The sequence below is a fragment of the Heterodontus francisci genome, chromosome 22, assembly GCF_036365525.1.
Source record: "Heterodontus francisci isolate sHetFra1 chromosome 22, sHetFra1.hap1, whole genome shotgun sequence".
Classification (NCBI taxonomy): Eukaryota; Metazoa; Chordata; class Chondrichthyes; order Heterodontiformes; family Heterodontidae; genus Heterodontus; species Heterodontus francisci.
In genome coordinates this window covers 71,851,179-71,868,725 of record NC_090392.1, presented here as the reverse complement: position 1 = coordinate 71,868,725, position 17,547 = coordinate 71,851,179, and the positions used below count along the sequence as shown (strand labels likewise).

The window sequence follows — 17,547 nt, the reverse complement described above, 5'->3', positions numbered from 1 at the left end:
AAGGCCTGGACTAATGATCCAGAGGCAATGAGTTTATATCCCACCATGGCAGCTTGGGATTTAATTTCAATTAAATAAATCTGGAATTAAAAAGCTAGTATCAGTAATGGTGACTGTGAAACTGCTGAATTGTGGTTAAAAACCCATCTTGTTTACTAATGCACTTTAGGGAAGGAAATCTGCCATCCTTATCTGGTCTGGCCTACATGTGATGTCAGACCCACTCTTAACTGCCCTTCGGGACAGTGTGGGAAGGTGGAGTTGAGGTGGAAGATAATTGTATTGAATGGTGGATAGGCTTGAGGGGCCGAATGGTCTTTTCCTCCTCCTAGTTCTTATGTCCTCTGAAATGGCTGAACACGTCATTCAGTTGTACCAAGATGCCAGGAAAAAGTCACTGTGGGTGTACCTACACCACACGGACTGCAGTGGTTCAAGAAGGTGGCTCGCCAGTGATGCCCACATCCCATGAATGAAAAAAAAAGCTCTCTGATATATAGGATATATTCAGCCCCTCTGGTCAGTTCTGCCATTCAGTTATATTATGGCAGATCAGTATCCGAACTCCCAGATTTTTGTTGTGGATGCTTTGATCTGATGGTTGTGTGTTTTCTTTCTCTCTGTTTCTCTTTAGATGAGCCTGTAGATCGGGGAAACCGGAGTAAAGTTCTGAATGTGATCGTGGTGCCAGCTGTGAATTGTAAGCAGTTCAACTTCGAGCGCTTACTTAGAAGTACAAATTTTCTGTAACCTCTTCCCAGGAATGATTAAAGCATCAGTGGGTTCTTACTGGACTCGCTCTTTAATAGTCCACACTCTTGCTTTGTACAAAGCAGTGGCAATCACAATGTAGACTGTCAGCACTTTGCAGCTGGCCTTTCCTTTACTTGTGGTCCTTTCTGCTCCGTGTGTTGCCAAGACTCAGTTCATTGCCTGTCTGACTGTGAGGAGTTTAGCATTGTGGGATTCAGTGATGTGCCACTGCCCAGCAGATGAAGGCTAGAGAGTGCTGATATTCCAGCTACCAGACAGCAAGTGAAGATAGAACTATTTAATAGAACTATAAGTTTCTTTTACTTTTCATGTGGGGGAGATGGTGGCATAGTGGTAATGTCGTTGCTGGACTGGTACTCCAGAGGCCCAGGCTAATGCCTTGGGGACATTGGCTCAAGTCCCACCACAGCAGCTGATGGAATTTCAATTCAATTAATTAAAACTCTGGAATTGAAAGCTAGTATCAGTAATAGTACATGAAGCTATCGTTGATTGTCGCAAAAAGCCATCTGGTTCACTAATGACCTTTGGGGAAGGAAATCTGACGTCCTTACCTGGTCTGGCCTCCATGTGACCCCAGACCCACAGCAATGTGGTTGACTCTTAACTCCCCTCTGAAATGGCCTAGCAAGCCACTCAGTTCAATGACAATTAGGGATGAGCAACAAATGCCTTGCCAGCGACACCCACAACCCATGAAAAAAATCCCTCTTAAATACCTTCATCCATGCATCTTTCAAATGGTTGCACTGAGTTCAATAGCCTTTTGCACTAATTGGTTTCTGTGGTTCAGTGGGTAGCTTTCTTACCTTGGAGTCAGAAGTTCAAGTTCCAATCCAGCACTTCAGCATAAAAATCAAGGTTAACACTCCAGGGCAGTACTGAGGGAGTGTGGCACTGCCAGAGGTGCTGTCTTTTGGATGAGATGTTAAACCGATGCCCCATCTGCCCTCTCAGGTGATCGTAAAAGATCCCATGGCACTATTTTGAAGAAGAGCAGGGGAGTTCTCCCCAGTGTCCTGGCCAATATTTATCCCTCAATCGACATCACAAAAACAGATTATCTGGTCATTATCACATTGCTGGTTGTGGGAGCTGTTTGCTGTGTGCAAACTGCCTGCTGCATTTCCTACATTGCAATAGCAACTGGGCTTCAAAAGTACTTCATTGCCTGTAAAGCATTTGAAATATCCGGTGTCCTGAAAAGCTCTATATAAAGGGAAGTCTTTTTCCTATTCATCCATTGAACAATGCTGTAGAGCATTCTTAGGCAATGTATATCAGTCTGTAATAGCAGGGCTCTTGTTAATCGAGTGTTCCTCCTTTCTATTTCCTCTTTGACAGCTGTGGCCTATGTTAAAGGGATGCTGTTCAGCCTGGGGATTTTCCTGGCATTTTACCTGCTCACGTTGCTCATCGCATGTTGGGAACACAGTCGGTAAGGGTGTTCGGAACCTCTTCAAATGTTTAGAGAACGACAAGCATGCATCTTTCACAGAGCTGCTCAAAGGATCATTCCAGACCTGAGAGCCAATTTTTTTTTTTATTCACTAAGAATAACACTGCGTCCTTTCAAGTTATTTGCTGTTCCTTTCCACTGCCTCAGTCTTCCCATGACACATATTAGTTGAGAGTGCAAAAAGGAAAGCTGCTGTCAAGGCTTCAGCGGTGACTCTGATTGGAAAGTGTGTGTTTAGTGTCTCCCGGGTAAGGGCGGCATTGCGTTTGGCTGTGATTCCCTAGTCTAGCCGCGCCCCATTTATCAGGCATTAAATGGGAACCTAAGTGGGCAATACAGCAAGTGAGAGGCACACGGTCATTGTGAGCTGCAAGTGCGTGTCCGCCATATTGGTGTAGGCAAGAAAATAGGCATCCAGGGCCCATACCTGAAACAGGCAATCGGCCCATATATAATATAAGGGACCTAATGCTTGTTGGAAGCCCCCTGTGCAAATTGGGATTTCCCTGAACATTGGTGCTCAATTAAACTGAGTCTACATGTGACCTAAATAGCAGTCCTTAAAGGGATGGCTGCAGGCCACCAACAAAAAGGTACATTTTTAAAACATGCTTACCTGAATGTGGAGCCAGAAGGAACGGAAGTCCCCTTATAGCCACCACATTCAAACCATGGGCCATTGTTTTCCCACACCTGAACGTGACCTTGCCCTTGGTCCCACCACAATGCCGCCTCCAACCCCCTCCAAATCCCCCTTTCTCTTCCATACACCTTCTCCTTTAAGCTCTTACTAAAGGCCCACTGCAGATGGAGCAGCCGTCTGATAGCCAAAGCCTCTTTGCCAGTGAGCTGCCCGGGGACATCCAGTAGGTCTACTTGCCCCTTTCTCTGGGGTGGACCAGTCTACTGGCACTCACTGAGTATGTTCACACATGAAGAATGGCCACCTGTACACCACACCAAGGAATCAGCACCTTTGGGCAAGGACGGGGTGAATAATAGACACTTTCCCAACCCCCAACAAGACATAATAAGGTATGAACGAATGGCCCTGTCTCAGATCATTTGGAGGAGGACATTGAGAAGATTTTCCTCTTCAGCACTCCTGGGGCAGGAGTCCAACCAATAGTTTCAATGGATAGAACATCATGAGCAGGTTGTGCCCAAACTTACAATACGAGCACCTATCTCCTAATACCTGGGTATTGAAGAGTGAAGGCTGCCCCAGTCAGTTTATTGCCCCAGTCAGCGTGGTTTACTAAGTGGATGTTAATTAATACGTATATTATTAACCCAATAACAGGTAGAGAGTGGCAGAACCTCTTCAGCACACTAGTGTCTTGTGCCACAGCAGTGCTGTAAAGATCTCCTGTAAACAATATGTTCACCGCCATAAAACCGCATTCCGTGCCTAATGAATGTGTTTATTGATTTTGCTCTTTTCTCTTCCTTCAGGCAGCAAAAGAAAAAAGGAAGACTCCTGGGGAAAAGCATCTCATCTCCAGATCAGTGTGGTAACTAAGGAACTACTTTTACTATGTTTGGAAATGACACTCTGCACTTTATCCCCTGTATTTCCTGCACATTTACATCCAGCAATCATTAATAGATAAGACTTTCTGTAATTTTCCACACCTGTTGTCAGGCAACCATTTTCTTTTCCCACATGCTCATTGCGTCAAATATTCCCCTGTGCAGCTGACAGCTGATGCATCTCGATGTTATGGTTTTAATAACCTGCAGGGCTGTATTACACATGTAGAGGTAGATTGTTGGCCTGGGCTTCAGTGGGCTGTGAATGTGTTCAGTGGACCAAATGCAGCCTACAGGTCTGATTCATGCTGAGGCTGTGTGTTTGTAGAGAGAGTGAAATTTTGGCATCTGCATTGGACCTTTTCCCATTGATATTCCTTGCAGTGGTAGGGTGGGGTTCTCCTGATTGGCAGATTGTGACTTTGGCTGAACATAGGAACATAGAAATAGGAGCTGGACAAGGCCATACCCACCAGCACCCCCCCCCCCCCCCACCCCCCACCCCCACTACCACCCCATCCCCCCCCCCACCCTCACTGCCATTTAATAAGATCATGGCTGATCTGATCTTCTACATCAACACCACTTTCCTGCCCTAGTGTTCAAAAAGCTATCTCAGTCTTGAATATACTCAATGGCTGAGCATCCACAGCCCTTTGGGGTAGGGAATTCCAAAGATTTACAACCCTCTGAAGAAGTTTCTTCTCATCTCAGCCCTTGAAGAACTTTATACATTTTAATGAGATCACCTCAGTCTTCTAAACTCCAGAGAATACGGGCCCAGTCGACTCAATCTCTCCTCATAGGGCAGCCCTCTCGTCCCGGGAATCAATCTAGTGAACCTCTGTTGCACTCACTTTTTGGCAAGTATACCCTTCCTTAGGTAAGGAGACCAAAACTGTATATAGTACTCCAGGTTTGAAAGTTTGAACAATTCTCACTCACCGTTGGCTTTAACATCAAGGATACACTTAATAGAATAATTGGTTTGAATAGACCTGATTAAGCATGTTGAGGAATTGGAGACAAAAAGAATCCATTCAATGTGACTCATAACTTTATTGCCTGAAGCTAATGGTTGGGATCCTTTGGGAATTTTGGGTTAAAAGGAATAATCCCAGCACCAATGGGGATAGCTCTTGCCAAATCCCCCTTTCCCACTCAGAGGCAGCTCTCTGGGGAAAGTTGACATCAGCTACTGCAAATATAATATTTGAAAAACATTATTTCCCCCTCCTGAATGGACACACTTTCAATTTATTTGGCTTTGTTTTCTGTTTGTTTGCTTTGCATTAATTGATGATTAAATGTTGCTGTGTGTTACTGTGTTGTAAATCTACACTCTCTTCCTCACTTGATTCTCAACAACAATCTTATCCTTCTTTCCATTTTATTTTCTGGCTGTCGTTACCTTACGGATGATTATAAATACAGATCCATTATTAGGTAAGACTCAATTCTCATTAGCTGGATAGTAATGCACAGTGGACTTTGCTTATAGTGACAGACTCTGGCAGGTTCACATTCAATTATCAAGCATTCCAAACTGGTTCCTTCCTGCCCTCTGAGGCACAGGATCATTGCAACACAATGTTAAACACACATTTGTATAGAAACAATAGGAAGATGGAATTGGAGGCCATAGCCTACAAACCTTTACATTACAACCAGCCCCACTCCCCAGGAAACTGAAGGGAATGACGTTGTTGCTTCTAGTGCGTATTTCAGGTGAATGGGGTGTCAGAGACACAAAATCCTGTCCCATGGGGAAACAGAATGATTAGAAGTGCAGTGCTGCTAGTCTGATCAATACTTCAGAACCTTGCTGATCATTAAAAATGAATGGAACTGCACGGATATGTTGAGATTACAGGCTGGGGGAAGACGGATCAATCATTACAACCGACTGATCACCATAAGCCATGATTGTTCAAACTGAATTCTATTGTATGTTACTGTTTCTCTTACTGAGGTCTGACCTCCTCCACTGTCTCTAATGGAAATTTTATCAGTTCCAAGAAGACCTGCTTGTAGTGTGACCATATATTGTGACCTTAATGTCTCTCGTATATCATTTTCAATTTCAGTCATCAGAACTCTTTCATGCATTTAAAGCTATACATACTATGTATGTATGCGTGTGTTTTTATTATATATCTGCACTCCTTCAACTCTGGCCTCTTGCACATTCCCAGTTCCATTCTCCACCATTGGCAGCCGTGCCTTTAGCTGCCTCGGCCCGAAACTCTGGAATTCCCTCTCTAAACCTCTCCACTTCTCACTCCTCTTTTAAGATGCTCCTTAAAACCTAGCTCTTTGACCAAGCTTTTGATCACCTATTCTGATGTGTCCTTATGTAGCTTGGTGCCAAATATTGTTTGATAATTGGTTCTTGTGATGCGTTTTGGAACTGCTTATTGTGTTAAAGGTCCTTTATAAATGCAACAGCTTGTTGTTGTGTAATTGGATATCAAATCGTAACTCCAATATTAAGTGAAATAAAAGTCTAGAAATTAGCGGACGAGCATTTAAAGTGTTCAAATGACTTTCTTCTGTCTTCGATTTTAATGCAGGTATTGAGCCATTTATTTTACACTTCCACCAAGATAATTGAGAAAGGAAAGTCATAAGAATGCGTTAAGCATATGTTTGCCAATACTGGAAAAAGTCATTGCTCAACTAGAAATTACTCAAGTATTTTCAAAGTTTTAGTCACATGCTGTTATTTCATATTCAGTGGTCTATTTCAGGATATTCTCTGTCCATGCCCTGTTCTCCCAGCCAATAGAAACAAAGACATAAATGAAGTAATTCTAATCATTTTAGAACAGCTAAAAGCAGAATGAATGGTTTCCTTCTCTGTCTCTTTGTTGACTGTAAGAGGTTTAAGTGAAATAATGGAGGCCAATCTGAGGCTGGTTCAGTAGAATTGTCCATAATTCTTTGCTAATTGACACAAAATTGACCAGCTCTGTCGAAGAGGTAAACCAGAATGGCTGGTGCAGGAAATGGAACATCTTACGCTGATGAGCTATAAGTGCTCTCTTGAGGTTAGAGTTAAGATATGTTGTTCAGTCAATGCAGAAGGAGTTTGACTTAATAGTTGGAACAGTTAATGCTCACATTTGTAACAAAAACAAAAAGAAATGTTCCACTCACTAGTACTGGCTTTAAACAAAGGGCAAGAGATCATGTTTGTCCAATTGACATGCTGAACTCAAAAGCTTTTTAGGATTCTCATTTATTGCTACCTAATGAGCTTGAAGCTGTATACCTTGCAGTTACTAAATGAGGGTATTGATCAGTAGTCTTCACTCTGTTTCTCCCCTCATACTACAGATTCTCCATGAAAATTGCACTCAGAAGCTCAACGGTTGTTGGCTTTTCAAAGTTTCATATAAGCAAAAGAGGACACCTGTTCTGTTTGTTGCTGAACACTTTGGGCAGGGTTTTACCATGGGCTTTGGGGCCACAATATCGGGACAAGATGGGGGTCCCGAGCTTGCACTTGCCGACAGTGGGACCGGCTCAGCAATTTCACTGGAGGCTGCTCTGGGTTTGAAGCTAGCGGCCTCCCCTCCTGATGAGGGGGGCTGCTCGACTGCTGGCAAAATGCCAGTGGGCCAGGAAGATTGCCCTTAATAAGGCTTTAAATTACTTAAGTTGGCTGCCTGCCCCCATTCAGCCGATCCACATCTGGTCCGGTCACTGGGAAACCTCCCCGATGGTGAGACTGCGTCGGGAGCCATCCTGATGAAAATCTGATGTTTGGCATTTAAATTCCTGCATTCATGCATTTTATATACAGTCTTCATTATGAAGGTGATGGAAATATACTATGCAATGTAGCTTTTAAACCTCATCAGACGTCATGGAACAAATGCGTACAGGATCCATTATTGCTAAGTTTAGTAAATTAGGGGAACACATTACTTCCTAACACCTGCTTAAATGACAGTATCAACCAACAACTTGCATTTGTATAGCATCCTTAACAGAGGAGTAATTAGATAAAAATGGATGGCAAGGCAAAGATGCAGATATTAGGAAGGGTGTCAAAAAGCTTGGTCAAAGAGATTAGTTTTACAGAGGGTCTTGAAGGAGGAGAGGGAGGTGGCGCGGTTTAGGGAAGGGCTTCCAGAGTGTGGGGCCTAGACAGTCAAAGGCATGGCCATCAATAATGGGGTAAAGGTAGAACAAGGAACACAAAATTCCCTATTGGTTCTATTGGTGACTGTCATTATTTATGGCACCCTACTTTTGAACTCGCCCACAAGTGAAACCATTACATCAACCCTATCAAACACTTCTTTAATCTTAACGACCTCAATCTGGTCAGCCCTCAGTTATTTTTCTCGAGAAATATTTTTTTGTTTGCATTTAACTCCTGACAGAATGGACTTGGGCCAGAATTTATTATTGAGTCATTTGACTCAGCACTGGATCATTTCTGGCTTCTTCTTCCCAAAACATTTTAGGAGAAAATGTGTGCCTTATGTTTCTAAACCTCTTATGAGAACCATTGAGAATGTTTTTTTTTAAAACTAACAATCCAGATTGTTCTGGACAGAAGCCGATTTTGATTTCCCAACTTTGCAGTCACACATGGTCAGCTAATCTTGTTGCATGTCTTGTTCTTTAAGCTGTGTACATTCTTGCTGTGCCTTTGTAATTAATTTATTGGAGGCCATTAAATTTGTTGATGGCCCTGATTGACCCCATGTGGACCTGGCACATGTTCCTCAATCTAATGTTTCCTGGCAGAACCTCAATGTCCCATTCATTGACCAATTAGATCACAAGATAGGAAATTCATTGTCTCAAACACACTGCCAAAGCAGGTCATATGCTAATGGTTAATGTAGAAGTTAAACAATGGAATTTTTAAAAATAAATAATATGATTTATGTCTTTCCTGGTCCAACTTTTTTGTGCTCCAGTAGGTTAAGAACTATTAGTGCGAGAGATTGGAGAACTTTCCATTTTGGACCATCATTGCCAGCTTCAAGCCCTTGTAGGTCAAATTAAATGCAGAGGAAAGCTCCTTATACCCCACCATGATGATGGGCCTCAGCCATAACCTTGGAAGAATGTTCCTAGTGGGAGATGTGCCCATTTTCCGCATCAGCCACGATGTGGCCTCTCTGAATGCACATACCAGTTTAGCACTTCATTAAGGGGTGGTTTTGTGCTGTGAGTCCATGTCTGCTAGGAATTGGATCAAGACTGCCCCAACCTCATTTCACCAGGTGAAGTTGCCCTTCACCACTGGTGCAAAATGGGCATAAGCGAATCAGCAGCCCATCTCCCCGAATCTCTTTTCCACTGAAGTGACTAGAAAAGTAATTTGGGTACGGTGTAGAACAGGCTGCTGATTCACTATCACTGGTTGGTGCCACTGGTGAAGACCAATTTCACTGCTGGCATCTTTTCAGCCAGTAGGCAGAAGAGGAGACCTTCAAGTTATCAATCTGGGCTGGTTTCGGACCCTGGCCCCAGAGCTGAGTTATGTGTTTTTTGTACATTAATTAAAACCCAGTGGTCTGTTCAGTTTCAGCTGGAAGTTACACTCCCCAGAGCCCTGATCTCTACACTGGAAGTTCAGCGTGTCAAAGTTATGGCTCCTTTGGTAAGACCAGCTATTAATGATCATTAAGGCTAATGTGAAACGTATTAGGGTACGATTTGGGAGGCTCTGCTCCCACCGCAGTATTTGCCTCACTTAACGTCAGTGTGGCGAGGTGAATCGGGTATGGAGGTCAGCATGCCTGATTTGAAATGCTTCCAGTTTCCCGATCACTAAAATTACTGATTTCCGTGCCCGAGTTTCTAATCCATGCACAATGGAGCAGAGTCTCCAATAAATGATCATTTAAAAAAATTCATTCTTGGGATGTCGTTGGAAAGGCTGCCATTTAATACCTTCCCAACTGCCCTGAGAAGGTGGTGGTTGGCCTTCTTCTTCAGCCATATTCTTTGTAGTGGTTTGCTATATCTGAGTGGCTTGTTAGGCCCACTTCAAAGGGCAGTCAAGAGCCAACCACTTTGGTGTGTGGGACTGGAGACACATGTAGGCCAGACTGTGTAAGGATGGCTGAGTTCCTTCCCTAAAAGACATTAGTGAACCAGTTAGCTTCGTGGTCACTTTTACTGATACCATCTCTTTATTTCCAAACTGAATTAAAACTCTTAAACTGCCATGGTGTGATTTGAAATCATATTGTCCAGATTATTAATCCAGGCCTCTGGATTACTAGTATAGTAACACTGCCATATTAGATTTATAAAATGTAAGTGTTATCCTGAATGCTACAAATTTCTGTATGGCAACTCCAAATATCTTATATTTATCAATGTATTTTACTCTAATATTGTATTAGAGAAACCCACAAATAGGGACTATAATTGCAAAAACCAATGTGAGCACCTTTTCTGGAAGACGAAGCACTGTTGACACCAGGACATGAACACTGTTTACTCTGGATCAATGCATGATATATTTCTTGAGAAATTTTGTGCTGGGCTCAAATTTGTTCCTGAAGTCTGTAAAATGGGAATCGATGTTAACGGTGCCTTGAATTTCCATCCTCAGATTGGGATTATCCTTGGATCAGGTTTGGATTTGTCCAGATTCACCCAGAATTTGTCCACTTTTGCCTATTTGTTGTTTTTCTCCTGGATTAGGCCCAGCTGCACTATCTCCTCAGGGAAATGGGAGGTGGTCATTTACACCAAGGAATCCACCAGGTTCTGTTGGGTTGTTTCACCAGCTGGGCTTGTACTGATCCATCCAGACAAGGAAGGTTCTCTTCCCATTCAGTGCCAGTTTGGGGCAACAGGATAGGGCACTGCAGTTGCTGGGGGGGATGGTGGGGGAGTGGTGGGTGGGTGACAATCAGTTCAGGTTCCCATTCCTGATCAAGCTCCTTGTGGAAGCTTTGCATATGTTGAGATCCAATGAGTATTGATCAGGTTTGCTTATGATGCTGATATGAGTGAAAAGGCAATTGGCATTCGCGGTAAAGGCTCACGCATGAAGAATATCTACTTGGGTGAGGCCAGCTTCAGCAGTTAAAATCTTAATATTCCATAACACTGTGCACTAATAACCAGCATGTTTCATCATCCTAGCATCTGTCATGCCACTACTGGTCTGAGAAGTCTACACATTGTCCTATTCTGTTGAAATTAACTTGTGCATTATTATTTTGAGGGGGCAGTTGAGTGGCTAACTCTCTGACCACAACCACTGAAGACACTAGGTCCTGTCCAGGTATGACTATCCCCTCTAATTTTTCCCTGCCTATTCTCTGGAAGCATCCCACGCACTGGGGCTCAGGTTGAGGGAAGAGGGGCAATTGCTAAGGTTAATTGCACGAGGGAGAACCAAATAGAAGGATATGTTGATCGGGTTAGATGAAGAGGACAGGAGGGGGGCTCGTGTAGATCATATACTTCAGCATGGACCTGTTGGGCCGAATGGCCTGTTTTTGTGTTGCAAATAGTTTGTAATTCTACGACGCTTATCTGTATTTGTTGTTGCAGAGAATGGCTCCATTCTTGGATCTGAAGCAATTACAGACAGCATGGAGTCTGATTCTACCTATGGTTACATGGGTAAGGTGCCCACACGGATTGTTTATCATAGCATCTCAATACACAATCCAGCACTCCGAGTTTGGTTCAGGTTATTTCATTAAGCATTCTAATCGGCCAAATCATCAGATTACACAAGGTTGCCAACTCTCTAGGATTGCCCTGGAGTCTCCAGGAATTGAAGATTCATTAATTTTTTAGTCACTATGGGAATCAAGGAACATGGGGGCAGAGCGGGAAAGTGAGTTGAGGTCAAAGATCAACGATGATCTAATTGAGTGACAGAGCAGGCTCGAGGGGCCAAATGGCCTACTCCTGCTACTATTTCTTATGTTTTTAATCTCCTGGACATTGCTGTGGGCAAACCTGAAGGAAAATCACGGGGGCATAAAAAATGATGTATTTTCGCTATTCTTTGAACACTTTGGATTATCACTTACAGAAATATTGGAAATGGGGCGGGGTTGGGGGCAGGAAAGGCAGTTTGAGCAGGAGGTCATGTGATGGGGAATCTCCAGGAATCCATCCAAGCAGAGTTGGCAACCCTGGATTACACACCTGTTGGCAGCTTAAGTTGTTGTAGTGTTGATCACCTTGATCAATAAAGATCCTACCACAACAACCGTAGAGACCAGGATGGACCCAAGCTTGATCCCAGTCTGTTATCGGAATTTATTTTAATTATTTTGAATGATGTGTTTTCATTCACAATACTGCATAGAAAACATTGTGGAGTGTGAAAGCTATATAGTCTGTATCCATGACTGTTAGCTCACTCATGGGATAGGTTCCTTTTTCTCACTGTAGCATCTGCCGCAGTATAACTGGGACAAGAGCACTCACTTCCCCTGCTTAGTTTTTAATTGAAGAGTCAAACTCAAGGACTGTGAAAAGATGAATTAGACCAGGAAGAAGTAATGAGGACAATTGGGGGGGAGGGAAGGGGAGGGGTGTATGTCCCTCATGGATTTTCAAAAGACAACTTAGGTAATGAGACAGAGAGGAAAAGAGAGGAAGAAATGGGTTTGGCAACCACGCTTAGGCCACTGAAGCATTGTTGTGATACTAAAACAGGAGACCTACTGCAAAGATATTGATTTGTCAGGTTACAAGAATATGTCAAAACATTTCAATAACCAAAATCACCTCCCCTCCCCCACCATTATAGTCCACTGTTTAATATTCCATAAAATTGCTTTTTACTCAATAGGGCAAGACCAGTTGAAACGACCGAAGTTCTGTATTCGTCTGAGAGCTTTCGATATTGGTAGTGTCTTTTGTAATAGAATAAAAAGTTCTTTTCCGCAAAAAAGAATCACAAGAGAATCACCATTGGTGAAACTCCGATCGACATGTCTCAGATTTTTCAATCATTGCTACTATTGTCATCTTTTGAAGCACAGACTTAGCAGTTTCATGTGAGGAATATTCCTGCGGTCAGCAATTGCATTTGGGAGCTATCTATTAATTTTCAAGTAATAACAGTTGAGGGGATTTATGTAAAAATATACTTTTGTCTCCAGCCATGTCTTGCTCTGTGTTTTGAGGCTGGATTAAAAACTGAAATTGTGCTGAATTAGTTGATTTGTTTTGAAACCAGGGTCTAGGGCGGGTTAAAATCAGCCAGGCTCCTACTCTTGCTTATTACCCCATCTCCCTCACCAGAAAGTGTGCATATGCATAGACATCAGACATGGGCTAAAATGTGTTGTTCCCCCAAAGGTGAATAGCCTGCCGAATGCTCACTGTCTGTTTACAGGTGCTGTTGGTGGCCTCTGCCAGCAAGTGGTGTCCCACCCAGTTAATCTCAGTGCATTCAGGAGAGAAGAGGGCAGAAAATTGTGGGAGAGAGGTGGTGATGAGGGGGCTGGAGAAACTAAAATAAATGCTATATGAACTTAGCTTGATGTAGAATTAGCTCGCGAGGTACCTGCTGAGCTGGGTTAAGCTGATGCATGTAAAGTTGAACCTGCTAAGTCTGTGTACCAAACATGTTGGTGATTTCAAAGTGTCTTACTGCAGAAATATAGCACAGTGTAATTCCAGCAGACCCTCTGTGTAATACTCTCATTGGGAACTGACTAAATTGGTTTCTAGAGAAGGTACGTTTACAGATTATGTTATTAATAACGTCAAGATTATGAAGAGGATTCACAAAATTGTTAGCTACAGTGAAGGACTCAAATCCCAGGGTACACAAGTTAAAAATGAGGAAGTTAGTGGTAAGCAGATTGGTCAGTTGGATCTTTTCCATCCGATGGGTATTAGTGTGGGATACATTACTGGGGAAGACCATTATCATGGACAATGTAAGCTGGTTTGAAGCGACTGTTGGATTTCTGGAGAGGGAGATTGAGGAATTTGGTGAGAGCATAACAGGAACAGGGCTTATCCATCCAATGAGGAGACACCTTCAGTTTTGTCAGCCACGGCAACTCTATTGCTTTAATGTAATTTTCCAGCTCCCTCTTTCTCTCTCTCCATCCATATTCCTTCATGCTCAAATAAGCATTTCTCTTTTGAACATTGCAACTGATTTGGCAGCTATGGCTTTGGGACAATATGTTCTACATTCTGACAACCCTTCAAATAAAGAAGTGGGGTAGATGGGTCTTATCTTGTTGGGATCAATGGGCTTTTCTTTTTCCCAAAAATCTGTAGGCTCATATTTTAAAGGTTATAAAATCGTGTACATGATATTAAAGATCATACCCGAGAATATTACAGTGACGGTCTGCTGTCTTTCCAAGGATATGTTCAATTGGATGCTTAAATCAAGTTTACCTCAAATCAAGTGTTGATGCCACTTCATGCATGCCTTGTATCCATCATGATCTAACTTCATTGGACATTGGAGTCAAAAATGCAAGCTTGAAAACAAATTTCTTCAAAGGAATATTATGTAGCTTTCTCAACACTCATCTCCAGAGTTCTATGGGGACGTACCTTAAATAGTAGTCAAGTGACTGAACTGAGGTAATCTCAGCCTAATCCATGAGGCACATGTGTTACAGCACTATCCCATAGTTCACTCTTAAGAAGCATTCCACCATAACACAGAATAGGAATATTTCCTTATTGTGATTTGATGGCTAAGAGCAAGTATTTTAAAGCATGTTGATTCGTGATATTTCTAGATGGACAATTCAGCAATAAATCTTAATGAGGAGCTCAATGCAGTTTAGGGCATGAGGTAGCATCACGTTAGCGGAAATCAAACCAGGTTAAATACAACACTTTGTTAATCCATTTAATTAAAAGGTTTAACAGCTGCATAAAAATAGAACCAAGAAATCACTGGTTAACCAGTGTTCACTTAGAGCAAATGCAAAATACTGCAGATACTGGAAATCTGAAATAAAAACAGAAAATGCTGGAAACGCTCAGCGGGTGAGGCAGCATCTGTGAAGAGAAAAACAGAGTTATTGTTTCAGGTCTGTGACCTTTCACCAGAATTGAGGAAAGTTAGAAATATAATAGATTTTGAGCAAGTGAGGGGGAGGGGGGGACGAACGAAAAGAAAGGTGGACAGGGCACCTTACAGCCTTCTGGACTCAACATTGAGTTCAACAATTTTAGATCATAACCTCTCCCCCCATGTTGTTTCGTGATTTTTTTTGTTGGTTCAATTTTTTCTCTTGTTTCTTTCTTTATCCCTTGGCATTCCAATGGCTGCTGTCCTGCCATTCCCACCTCATCCAGTGATATCTTTTGTTTCTTTATTTGTCCCATTACCTCTCCCTTTGGCTTTGTACCAATGTTCCTTTTGTCATTTAATCTCTCCAAACCCTCCCTGCCTGACCTGCTGAGTATTTCCAGCATTTGCTGTTTTATTTCAATTAGAGCAAGTTAATCCCTGAAAAGTCTCAGATTTACGTGAGAATTTAAAACAAACACATGAATATTAACATATTACACATGTACAGCATTGAGCTCATGAATGTTAATCGATGACACACGCTTTACATACTCCTGAGCATTGATGAAGCAGATGTGCGTTACTTAGTGTTTCCTTCAGGCAAGTGTAATGTCCTTCCAGACCAGGAAGATCCCAATTTCAATTCTAGATCTGTGGCCAGCTCACTGATCTATGGCAATAAAGGAGCTGCAATTTTCCTCAGTCCCGTGGTATATAAAGAGAGGGGGAGTGACCTTATGAAAACAAGATTCCAGTGCTTGAAAAGTGCTCATTGGGTGAGGACAAAATCTGCTCGATTGTGATATTCTACACAATGAAATAGCCTGCCAGTATACACTGTCCAGTATCAGGCCTGAATAACGGCTGTTAACAGTGAGATTTTAGTGATTAGGTAGCACCCCTGGAGTATTACCGAAGACAAGTGTCGGTACTTTTCAGAGGTACTGTTTCACCTACCCGTGTCCAGCACATTGTGTCTCTGCACACTGTGAGCAGTTTTGATGCTCTTGTTGAAGATATTTGTTTTGCCTTCTCCTATGGTCGGGGTACTTTATGGCTAACGCTTGTTGCATGCCGATCTTTTGTTACTCTACCCCTTCACAGAGCGACCACTAGAAAATGTGATCCGGCCACGCCTCGATTCTCTCAGCTCCATTGAGGAAGATGAGTACGACACGCTGGCAGACATCGATTCCGATAAAAATGTCATCAGAACCAAGGTGCGTGTCCTTAGATTCAATGTACAATTTTTTAAAAATACATTCTTGGGATGTGGGCATCTCTGGAAAGGTTGGTTCTTATTGCCCATCCCTTATACAACAGAGTGGCTTGCTAGACCATTTCAGAAGACAGTTAAGAGGTGATCACATTGGTGTGGGGCTAGTGACAGGTTTCCTTCCCTAAGGGCTTTGGTGAGCCAGCTGAGTTTTTCTCACAATCTGATGCGTTTTAGTGGCACCAGCTTTTTATTTTGAGGTTCTTTTACAATCTCAAACTGCCACAGTGAGGATTTGTACTAACATTCTGCACTGGATTATTAGCCCAAGCCTCGGGATCAGTAGTCCAGTAACATAACCGCTATTGCACCTCCTGTTATTGTGCTAACTATAATGTTGGTTTTCTTATCTCCCGTCCTTGGCAACTGTGTTCTGCCAGTAGCAAAATACTGCTAAATATTACCTTTGTTTATTCGTACTCTAAGTTTCATGAAACAAGACAGAAAAACACCAATGCATCAGGCTTAAAATCTGAAACACCTTCCTCGACTATTTTTAGTTGAGGTTCCAACCTATTTGAAATAAAGTACTGTAAAACTGATTTTAAAACTCTTTACAACTTGGAAAAAGAACTTGCAATCATATAGTGCCTTTCTTGACCTCAGGATCTCCCAAGTAAGCAAATTAAGTACTTGTTGAAGTATAGGCACGCTTACAATGTCGGAAACCAATTTGCGCACAGCAAGCTCCCACAAACAGCAATGTGATAAACAACCAGATAATCTGTTTAATAAAATCAAAATACTGCAGATGCTGGAAATCTGAAATAAAAGCAGAAAATGCTGGAAATACTCAGCAGGTCAGGCGGAATCTGTGGAGAGAGAAGCAGAGTTAACGTTTCAGGTCAGTGACCTTTCATCAGAACTTAGTTTTTATTTCAGATAATCTGTTGGTTGAGAGATAAATGTTGGCCAGGTTACTGAGAGAACTCATGTGCTGTATTTCAAAAAGTGCCGAGGGATCTTTTACATCCACCTGAGATGGGACCTCAGTTTAACATCTCATCTGAAAGATGGCACCTCTGACAGTGCAGCACTCCCTCAGTACTGTACTGGAAGGTCAGCATAAATTATGTGCGTAAACCCCTGGATTGGGGCTTGAACCTTTGAACTTCTGACCAGGAAATGAGAGTGCTATCCACTGAGCCAAGACTGCCATAATTTAATTTCTTCAATTCTATCATCTGGAATTATGTCTGTTTGTGCCACCTTTCCAGGGTTTTTGCTAATTTCATGGAACATTCCTCACCCCCTCCCCCACTGCCCCCTGCAGCCCACCGCACTGCCCAAAATAATAGACACATTTAGAATATCACTAAATGTAAACTGGTCAGGTAAGTGGTGAGACATTGAATCTGCTTCTAACTCACTGAAATCTGCTGTTTCCCATGGTGCTTGTTTTCTGTTTTTCAGACTGTGAGGTGACTGCATGTCACTCGACATTCCCAGGGCAACACCACATACAGGAAAACAGCAGCAAACCATTTCTAA

At 42.5% G+C, this 17,547-nt stretch overlaps 1 protein-coding gene across 3 annotated transcripts in view; it reads left to right on the top strand.

Annotated features, from left to right (window-relative positions):
* Positions 1–17,547, top strand: part of sidt2 (SID1 transmembrane family, member 2) — a 75,772-nt gene that overhangs the window by 25,959 nt on the left and 32,266 nt on the right. For 2 of the 3 annotated variants that reach the window (XM_068054004.1, XM_068054007.1), the window contains 7 exons: positions 635–700; positions 2,119–2,212; positions 3,689–3,747; positions 9,318–9,395; positions 11,312–11,383; positions 12,573–12,629; positions 15,885–16,000. In XM_068054004.1, coding sequence (XP_067910105.1) covers positions 635–700; positions 2,119–2,212; positions 3,689–3,747; positions 9,318–9,395; positions 11,312–11,383; positions 12,573–12,629; positions 15,885–16,000 — 542 coding nt within the window. The remainder of the gene's footprint in view (positions 1–634; positions 701–2,118; positions 2,213–3,688; positions 3,748–9,317; positions 9,396–11,311; positions 11,384–12,572; positions 12,630–15,884; positions 16,001–17,547) is intronic. The other variant, XM_068054005.1, reaches the window with a different exon arrangement.